The sequence below is a fragment of the Salminus brasiliensis genome, chromosome 17 (genome assembly GCF_030463535.1).
Source record: "Salminus brasiliensis chromosome 17, fSalBra1.hap2, whole genome shotgun sequence".
Lineage (NCBI taxonomy): Eukaryota > Metazoa > Chordata > Actinopteri > Characiformes > Bryconidae > Salminus > Salminus brasiliensis.
This window is the reverse complement of record NC_132894.1, coordinates 25,776,635-25,787,221: the sequence shown is the minus strand read 5'-3', so window position 1 is coordinate 25,787,221 and position 10,587 is coordinate 25,776,635. Positions and strand designations below refer to the sequence as shown.

General features: G+C 40.8%; 1 protein-coding gene across 1 annotated transcript; it reads right to left on the bottom strand.

The window, feature by feature from the left end:
- Nucleotides 1-1,053: 1,053 nt before the first annotated feature.
- Nucleotides 1,054-2,671, bottom strand: calca (calcitonin/calcitonin-related polypeptide, alpha). The gene is made up of 3 exons (XM_072660569.1): nucleotides 2,586-2,671; nucleotides 1,931-2,065; nucleotides 1,054-1,281 (listed from the first exon to the last, which is right to left on the bottom strand). Exons 1-3 carry the CDS (start codon nucleotides 2,669-2,671, stop codon nucleotides 1,092-1,094), a joined length of 411 nt encoding a protein of 136 aa, XP_072516670.1. The 3' UTR covers nucleotides 1,054-1,091.
- Nucleotides 2,672-10,587: the final 7,916 nt, after the last annotated feature.

Sequence of the window (10,587 nt, the reverse complement as noted above, 5' to 3'; positions counted from 1 at the left end):
ACTTTCATATGAGCAGAAAGACAAGCATGATCACATTTGAATGGATGCAAAACTTTCGCTATCTTTCTTTTTTTCTTTTTTTTTTCTTTTTTACCTTTTTTTGTTTGTTTGTGATTTTGAGAGCAGAAATGAACTGTTTTAGAATGAGCCGTGTGGTTGGGTTCTACAGATCAGTGCAGTCAACAGGAGTCCATTCTGACAGGGTGAGGAATGTCCATTCCCAGGGGTCTCGATGCAGGTGGGCATGGGTTTTCTCTCTTGGCCGTGGTCAGAGCAGAGCTATGGATGTAAAAACGGGTGACCTGCAAAACATTACAATGCAAATTACTATCACTGAGCTACATTTCAGGCAGAGAATCAACATCTGTTATAAAAAGAGGACCTTCAGCGGTGAAAGAGAAAGGGTAGCTAAATCCTCACCATATTTTTTAAGGTCCACTCAAACATCTACTCCTGACTCAGTCTCCTTCGTCGGCCGAATGCATGGGATCCCACGTTGGTGGGGACGAACTTGCTGTTTCCAATTCCGCCTGAGCGGCTCAGGAAGTCAGCCAAACGGTGGGTCACACATGTGGCTGTGTTGCAAGCTCGCTTCTGCGCTGTAATGCTGGAGGAGAAATTGAAGGGGTTGCATTAGCTATGAGGACTGAAAGCAATGGATGTGGACGTATTTGAATATATTGAACACTGAAAAACAGTTCAAGTGCATGAGAAGTGGGATATCTTACCTATGTATATACAATGCAACACCACATTTGACAAGTCATTTGGGAAAGAGCTCAGCAGACAAACGCTTCTTTGTAAAAATATGTTTATTAAATGATAGTCAAGTCAGAGGAGAGACATTTTGCACTGCTGTGAGAGCTGCCCAGGCGGGCTGGGTTATACTAAATGGGTTGAAGAAACTAAAGGGATTTTAAAGAGTTGGAAAAGACTAGGTTTGAAAAGGTACAGTCTATCCTGTCACTCTGCCAAGGAAGGTTAAAAAACAAAAATGAAAGAAAATTGAAATTGTCAAGTTACTCAGGCAAGCCATGAAATCCACATGCATCGAGCACTCAAATGATCAGGATCAAGCCAGCCCAGGATGCTTAGACGCGATCGATCGCCTCTCTGTAACCGGCGAACACGCTGCCGGCCTCAGCGCTGCGCTTCTTGCCCGGGGTCCCCGCTCCTACATTGGTGCGAGGGTAGGTCTGCAGCTTGTGCAGCTCCTGCGACAGCTTGCCCAGCACGCAGGTGCTGAGGTTGGAGCAGCGCTTGGACATTGGTCTAGCCAGGCTGTTAGAGGAGAGATCACATGCACAGCTCACAGTAACACAGACATGCAAAACATCATACTTTGTTCTGTACAAAAAAAACAACAGCAACAATGACAACAGTTGCAATGAACAGTAGGATGCACATCAAACCAAGCATGCTCCTAAGTTCCTAAATAGAATTACCTTCACAGTTGTACTTGCCATAGCTAGAGTAATGGTTGCCACTGGTACTCTGGCTAATTTAATCATGTCTACAGTTATCAGAGCACTGAACCGATCATGCAAAATTTTTTTTTTTTTTCTTTCAGAGATCATGCTGTCCTTCATGCTATTTGGTATTTTTTATCGCATGCTTTGCAGGCACAGGGGCGTAAAGCCCTCATCAACCACACAGCTAAATAAATGTCCATGCAAAAAGCTAGAATGGCAGAGAACACGCTGAATGAGGGGCAGGTCTTTGCTCACGTACCTCCCTTCTAAAAAAGCACTGGCACCCCTTACAGCTATGTGGAATTGCTCTCACGTTGAAGCCTTTTAAGATCCCTCACTTCTTAGATGTGAGAGAGAAAATCAGTGCAATATCCTCCAAATATTGGAATGTTTGGGATTTCTTCTCAAATCAGAGCTCACTGGCTGTGCCTCCGTCTGCTCACGGAATGGGCATATACCTGTTCTCTTCAGTTTCTTGCTGATCTAGGTCTTCTGCAGTCATCTGCACAAACTCTTTGATGATGGCATTTAGTAACCGTCTCGCCTCATAGTCGGTGAGTGTCGCTTCATCTTGTGAGGGCTCCAAAGCAGGCCTGAAAGCACAGTCCGGAGTGGTTACCTCCCCTCTTCTCAATGGATCATAAACAAAAAAGCATGAGCCCCCCCCCACCTCCTCCCAAAAGAACATTGCTTTACATCATGTCAAAAGAGGTTTCTGCTTGCCGCAAGAGAGTCTGATCATGATCAAAACAATCTGCTAAGAGCGTGCCACTTAAAAGCTGTCCGCTTGCCAAGTTTAGATTTATCGCCAGATCGATACTGTCGTAAGCGGAGTGGGTTTGGCCAGGATTCATCTGATGTAATCAGAAGACGGATGCACCCAGATAACGCAACCTCCAATAAAATCATCCGCACACTTACGGTTAACCGTCGTAATTATGTCCATAAAAAAATGAACTTCACTTACAAGTTGGATTTAGTAGTGACACATCAGATACTTCTCTATTATTAGCTTTGCTGTGAATTGTTCAACCATATTTCATTCTATTGTCAAAATAGTGCTGAACCCAGACAGCAATGCAACATAATTATCAGGATCGTAAAAGGTCTTACCTGGATGGAGCTGCATTAGAGCAGTACATCTGACAAATGATCAAAGCGTAGGCAACAAGGAAAGCAGAAATCTTCAGCATAACCATGATTCCCTGTAGCAAAGAACATAGTCTTAGAGATAAAAGGTTTTCTGTGAGGAAGAAAAATTGAAAGTTCTTGTTCACAAATACCATCTAAACTTCCAGCAGTTTTCTATGAAAAGAGATCATTGCTCCATCCCCCATCAGAATCTCCTTTCAAAAATTATTATTCCATCTAACTCACTTTCCTTGAAACCTTTATTTTTTTTCTTCTGGAGAAGAAGCCTCAAGCTAAAATAAACTAGACCTAAGCTAAGTCCCTGAAAGTCCCTGCATGTTCTCAGTATCTGCTCGGGTTTGTTCGGTTCATACTGCGATCTCCTGCTGCCATCAGCCTGTAAGTAAAGTATTAGAGATATTAGAAGGATTACAGAAGCTCCTGACTGCGCCTCCCGTGGGACCCTGTGCATTAGTGTAATGAGCTGCTGTTCCGCACCCCCATCTAGCACCGAGAAGCATTCCAAGTCTCCTTGAAAATTCACAGAGCCTGCATTTCTCCAGTCTTGCATGCCCAGTGCACTGTATGAACCACCCTATTCATTTTTTAATAAAGCTTCCTAAAGGCTTTCTCTTACAATCAGAAACACTAGCCCACAAATGTCCCGCTCTGTAGATGAAAGGAATGGTCTTCTCAATGGTGGTAGAAGGAAGCCGTGACTTACCTTGTAATTTTATAGCTTGCTTGACGTAGAAAAGGACGGTTGCAAAACAGAACAGGTTAATTCAACTTGAATGAAATTTAGAGTCTGTTGCATTCAGCTGCAGGGGAACTGCCTATATACCCACCATGAGGGTCTCACTATTGACAGTGTGGGTGTTTAATGATTGCCCGTCAGCCAACCAGAGCCCTCTGCTTCAGGAGGCAGCCAATCAGGGAGGCCTTCATTCTGGAAAGTGATGAAGAGTATGTCACGCCAATGACGTCATTCTTCAGTCACAAACTGCCCCATTCACAAAATTTCGCCAGTGATCAGCAATGTTCCCCCTTACAAGGAAATGTTTGGAAAAATAAATAATCTATCCTTCCATACGCAATCAGCTGTCGCATGATGAACGAGCCAATAGAAATGCCTTGGAAATGACTTGGAATTAAATCATCTTATATTTACTTGCATTTAAGGTTAAGTAGATGTCATTGCCATTTTCTAGGTACATATTTTTTCTGTTAATATCGAGCATGTGTTAAAATGTGGTTTGGATGGCACTTGAAAAATAAAATAAAATAAAAAGAGAAACTGTGTGAGGAACCCACACTTAGATAAACAGTAATGAGACTAATGAGTAGGAGCAGCAGAAGTTTACATTGATCTGCTGAAAGTCATGTTGTGAAAGCTACAGAGACAATCGAATATTGTAGCCTATAACAATGTGTTTAATCGATCGCCTCCCCCCTTGCCTTATTTGGGCTTCCGTCGCGACGTGACCCTTAGTGGAAATCAAAGAAAAGGTTGACAATAATGAGCCTTGCATCTCAGCCACTGGTTGCACAACTGTTTGTCTTTGAGCATCGTCTGCCTCTCCTTTTCATTATTGGCCAGGACCTCATAAAGTGTCTCTGCAGAGAGGCTGTGTTTGCGTCACATAGGAACCCCATTAGTACAGACAGGCCTTTTAGTGCTATCGAACTCAGCACAGCGCCAATGACTGAAGCAGTAAATCAGGGAGACATGACGGGAGCGGGGACCCCAACTCGGCCCCGTTATAGACGCAAACTGCACTCGTGTTCTCAAATGGCCCCTTCAGTCTAATGAATCGCTACTTCCGGACGAGCGGGACCTCGCTAAGGCATGGCTCGTCCATAGATCAGTGAAGCTGGCGTGCTGGCGAGTGCGGCGGCGAGCCCGGCTGTAACTTTCCATTTCTTGCATCAAACTTTCCAAGTCAATACAGTAACCTTTCCAGTCTGTTCATGCTCCAGCATCTCATGGTGCACTCAGCCTTGTGTAAGTTATATCAAGCGACAGATAATCATTTGCATTTCAAAGGCGCTGCAGTATGGATGCTGGCTTCGTTTCTACCATGTATGTAAGAAACATCCTGAAGGCCTCTGCTCTTCATAAAATGTCATGGAGAAATCTCTGTCACAGTTGTTTGCGGATGAAACATGTCTGTGCCTCTTCATGCGGTAAAAGGAATATGGTGACATCCGAAAACAGCCAAACATCCTTATTTCCATTCAGTTCCCTTCGACCACATCGGTCACTCAGACGGACTGTTTGCACACCTGCGGAGGGAGCAGAACAGGGATTAAGTCAGATCTGTGTGGGTTTCGAGAGGGAAACCAAACACGATCCATAACCCTTGGTGAGACAGAGCCTTGCATTAAATGGTGAAAGGGGAGCTTGCACAGTCCATCCTTAGACATTAAGGAAATGAGATTTAATCACTGAGTGTTGGCCATCAATCAGTGAGCGCACACTGGAGCCTTCCCAATCTCGGTCTGTGTGCTTAACTGATCACATGCTCTTCTTTTATGTAGCCGCCATTAAAAACCAATGGGACGTGTTGAAGTGATTCTGCTTACCATGATATACTCACTTATTACCTGGTGGTGAAATGGACAAGTAAGAGGCTTCTGATGATAAGGACATAGGAGTCTTTATGGCCAGCCAAAGCATTTTCCCCTTTATATGAGTTGCCTATTGTTTTATGAATAAATCGGTTAGTATGATATTATAAATATGATTTAAGTCAATTGCTTGGCTCAGCAGCGCTGTTAGAATAGCTCTTATTTATCCAATATTTAGATAGCTTACAAAAATGAATTACAAGACATCTGATGTATGAAATCATACCACTGCCTATTACAATAGTTTTTGCACTGTTTTAGGCCTGTATGGACATTTGTATGAAGGACCATCAGGCACCAGTCCTGTTGCTTGCATTGAATTAAGAGGAGGATCTTACTACACTTACCTACAGTGTTAATGAAAACCATCAAATCACTAAGCCACAACAACCTGAATATGGAAAAAGGAAGACAGGACCATACCAGCTTGTATTAACAGGACAACAGGAGCATTTACAACAGTGACACTCATTTGGTGAGTATTAAATGTTGCCTTATGCATAATTTTCAGTATTAACTGTTAGAATAGAGTAGATGCACTTCAGTATTTAGAAAGATTTTGTCTGCCGGTTGCATTTTGCAATTTTATTAACTGCATGATAAAATTTGAAGGAATCCACAGTACAGTGAAAATGTTAGTTCAGCATTAACAGTGCCCAATATCTTAGTGTTCTTTGTTCATTTATTTCAAATGTAAAATGAAATTATAAGAATACTATGAATTCATTTTATATAACAAGTACAATCCATGGTTTTTAAAACGGTATATATTATGAAATTATAATAATGGGCATGAATGAATGAATGATGACAACTTTCTCTAATAGTTCAAAGTGTAATGTTTACTGCCCAGTCTATAAAGTCCATGTACAGAAGCTAAACTGTTAAAACTGTTAATAACAGTTATTAACAGTTAATAAAAATGCGATATCCTGAAAACCAAATCATAATATCTGTTATTGGCAGTAGCTAAATGAATAAAAGATGACTGGATTTCCAAAAGTTTAAGATTAAATATTTCTTTATTTAAAAAATGATTTTTGTAATCATTTAGGTTGAGGGATTATGAGCACCATTGCAAAACCTCCAGCTTGTGCCTATTGAAATAGTCAGTTGGATTGTGAGATGCATTTAGGATTGGTGTCCTGTATTAAAATGTCCCCTTTTTTCATCTTCAACTTTTTTCTTACAGATGGTGTGATGTTTGATTCCAGATTTGTACCCTCATCAGACTTAGTTTCTTTAAAACAGTTCCGACACAAACGTTCATGGTAAAAACACAGGAAAGGTTTTCTTCTGATGACTCTTCCATGAAGATCATATTTGTGCAGGTGTCACTACCCGGTAGAACAGTGCAGCACCACTCCAGTGTCTGCTAAATCATCCTAAAGGTCTTTCGCAGTCAAACGAAGGTTTGGGGGCATTGACTTGTCTTTCCTATTTGTAGTTGTCTTGCAAACATTTTCTTGGTCTTCCAGACTAGGACTTTACTGCTATTCCTTAATTATAGAACGGGCAGAGGAAAAGCCTACTTGAACATTTTGGCACTTTACAATGTTATTATGGTCTTCTCCTGCTTTGTGGCCATCATTTATTTAACAATTTATAGTGCTTGGAAGCTTTGAATGGCTGCTGATTTTTAGGACAGGGTTTGAGAAGTGAAACATTTATAAAGCTTTGAGATTTATATCACCTGACCTAACAATAATAATAATATAATATATAGCCCTAACAAGCTAGTAAGCTCTTAGAGTTGTCCAGCTCTATCAGGGCGCTCAAACTTTTGAACTGTGCTACTTTCTTTATTTAATTTGATGCCTTTCGGAGAACATTTAATCTTCTACTTTCTTAACTATTCACAGTAACAGAACTTTTGACTAGAGGTACGCAAACCTTTGTATGCCACTGTACATCTGCTTATTCAGCATGCCTGTACAGTAATTTATCTCTGCCTATTCACAATGAAGTTAAAAGAAGGAGGCACAATAGAAGGCAGCCAATCAGAACAGTCTCAAAAAAAAAACAACAGATACTGGAACATTGGTGTGTAAAACAGAATTATGACTGTTTAGGTACATAAAACCAAACAAAAGTGGACAGCAAATTAAAATGCAAAGAAATGGCTTTTGAAAAATTGGGCCTAGTTGCTATTCAGTCACCTGTGAACAACTAGACTGGATACTATATTTGAATCTTTTTCAATGGCAACTGAATGGCACTAAATTAACAATGCTCAATGATTATTTAATTCACTAGAAGTAAATGATTAGCAAATGGCTCAGTCCATCTAGGACTTGAGCTAGTCATCTGGAAATCGAGAAGCTAGCTCTTACCTACCTTTTCCTTATGTCCTACCAAAGCTGGAAAATGGGAATTCACTACTTAATGGATAGCGTTCAACCTGAAATCAAACATCTTTTTTTACCTTTATAGTTAATGTTCTTAGTCATATTAAGCATGGCTCATTTGAAAGACAAGATTTGCCTAAAGTCTTCTTTCGAAATGTAAGAGCTTAAGCAGCTTTGAAATGGTCTCTTTTAGACCTCTGGTGACTGGTGCCCATTTGAGAAATTCTGAGAAATTCTCTATGAGAAAAATAAATGCTGCTGATCATGCTCTATGGACTACACAAAATATTCTAAACCCAATATGGCAGAGAATCCACAAAATTACAATTAGTAGTTGGATTAGTCTAGATATTGCAAGATCACAGGACCTTATAACAGTACAATTATTGTTATCTATTGTTTAAATCTGGTAGAAATGCATTATCTCTGCATGAATTAGTGCAGGCCTTTATTACTTCAAGGCTAGTCTATTGCAATGCACTATTGTCAGGATGTACCAGCAAGAACCTAAAAGAACTTCAACTAGTTAAAAATGCTGCAGTATCCGTACTAAAATCAGAATGTGATATGAGCCCAGGTCTATCAGCAATGCAGTGGCGTCCAGTCAAATTCTGGGTTGAATACAAATTTATTTTATTGACATATAAAGCCCTACACAGTCTCGCTCCTGACTACCCGCGAAATCATTTCCTAACCTTTACGATTACTCAGATTACAGGGAGCTGGCTTCTTCCTAGTTCCCAGAATTCAGAAGGTTTCAGCCAGGGGAATAGCTGTTTCTTATAAAGCCTCCCAACTCTAGAATAACATTCTCAGACAAGTCTTCAAGTCTAGGCAGAAAATATAACTGTTTGATTTAGCTTTTGGGAGTTAATGTTTCCCTTTAGATCAAGGTTGATGGACACAGGGAATCGAGGTAAACTGAGACGTTGATGCTGTCGTCCTGACACTTGCACACGTTTACTCAGGTTTGTGGATGGTGGGGTGGATGGATGCCAGTGTTTTAGGGTGCTTCCATGTCTGTGTTACCTTCTGACTCTCTCCTTTGATTTAGGCTGTTATAATCAGATCTGCCGGAAACACCAGCCACACTCTGATAATTTTCTCATTCTCTGAACTCCATAAATCAAACAGAACTAATTCCATCTCTTTACCTTTGTGAGTTAATGACTGTGCTTCTGTCCAGCCTAGTTGTGATGACTGAAGATTGACCTGTAAGTATTAATAAAAATTATTATTACCGTTAATTCATTATTGCTTGAATAATTCTTACCATCACTACAATTACATTTGACTATTAGATCACTATACCTAAGCAGAACAACTTATGTGGTGGTATAGTGACTTTGTACCGATCATTAATAAGTGGTTTTGACCAGAGGAGTTTGGGTCCACCTTGAGGGTCTGCAGGTTGTCCTGAGCTTACACTGAAATACTGAGCGCAAAGCAGCAAAACAGAAAAACAGACCAATTTGGTCTGACTAAAAGAGGTGGTTCGGTTTGTTTTGTGAAAGGTTCAGAGCTCCCTGCTTTATCATTCTGTATACAGATATACGGCTTTAAACAAGTTTGTTGAAGCCCCACCTTCTTACTGCTACTATTGGTCTACATTCACAGACTAAAAATGCCTAAACACAAATGTAAATCAATTTGACTTTATCAGACTTTATTTTATTAATGTACTTATATATTTCTTATATCCTAGCATGGAACCCCCCCCCCCCCAACTGAATATTACAGGTGAATGGATTTCATCTAAATACAGAACAAAAAATGTCATTATTGTATTATTTTGTAATTTATTGTAGAGTAAAAGCATAGGGTATGTTTTTAATTGTGCTTCATGGACCAGCTGGTCTATCAGCAAGACCACCTTGACCAAGCTAGTCATCAAGCTGACTGAGACATCATACTGACAGCTGGTAATACTGACCATGTTGGTCAACCATGGTCAAACAGGTCAAATAGCTTTCTCAAACTGGTTGGCTAGCTTTGTCAGGTTGGCCATGCTGGTAGACCAGCTTAACCAAGAAACACCAGAGCTAAGCTGGTCAAACAACTTAGCCAGCTTGACCAGATGAGTTAAAACACACTTTTGACTGTTCTGACTTTCTGAATAGGAATGACTTTTCCCAATGGGAGGTTGGATCTTCTGGGTTATGAGTGAATATCATTATTACTAAGTACAGGTACATGACGTTTTCTTCAAACTAACTAGAAGAATCTACCTGAAGACCAGCTTTTTGTAGGGAAGTTAGTTTCGGATGGTCTAAGCTGGTTTTTGGTGGTCAAGGTGGATGAAAAGCTGGACATCCAGACAAAATATACCTTATAATGGTTAGCTAGCAGGTTAACCAGCTCTTGACCAGCATAGCATATGTTGCATTGGATTTTGGTCGTGCTTGGTCATTCTGGTTATGCTTGGTCATGAAGTTTGGTGGTTTAGCTGGTCTACAAGCATCTTGGTCAGGTTGATCATGCTTCTAGACAAACTAAACCCTCCAACTATCCCCTTTGCCGGTCAACACCCCCCAACCACACACACACACACTTTCACACGATTGTAAATTTAATTAAGGGTAATATACAATGAACAAATAAATATTTCGAGCTGTGTAGCTGTAACTTTGCTGTAACCCCCTCAGGGTTTGCAGAGTCGTCAGAATGGTGGAAAAGGAATGTCGTCCGTCCCGTGAAACTTTGGGGCTAGTGGAGGAGGGGAGGGGAGGGGAGGGGAGCGTTCAAAAGCACGAGGTCAAAGTTTGTGGAGAAGTTATGACCCTGTAGCCTGAGATAAATGTGTTTGCCAGTCCACCCCAAACCCCTCACTTACTCAACATTAGGCTACAGCCTCGTACATTTTATGAAACGGCCACAATTAACGAAAAAATCCCCCATTAAGCACAGGCTATTTTTAGCGCTAGCTGCCATACACATTTTTTTAGCAGTGCTAAACCCCGTTGGTCAGCGGGGGGTTACAGCAAGCACGGTCAAGAAACACAGCA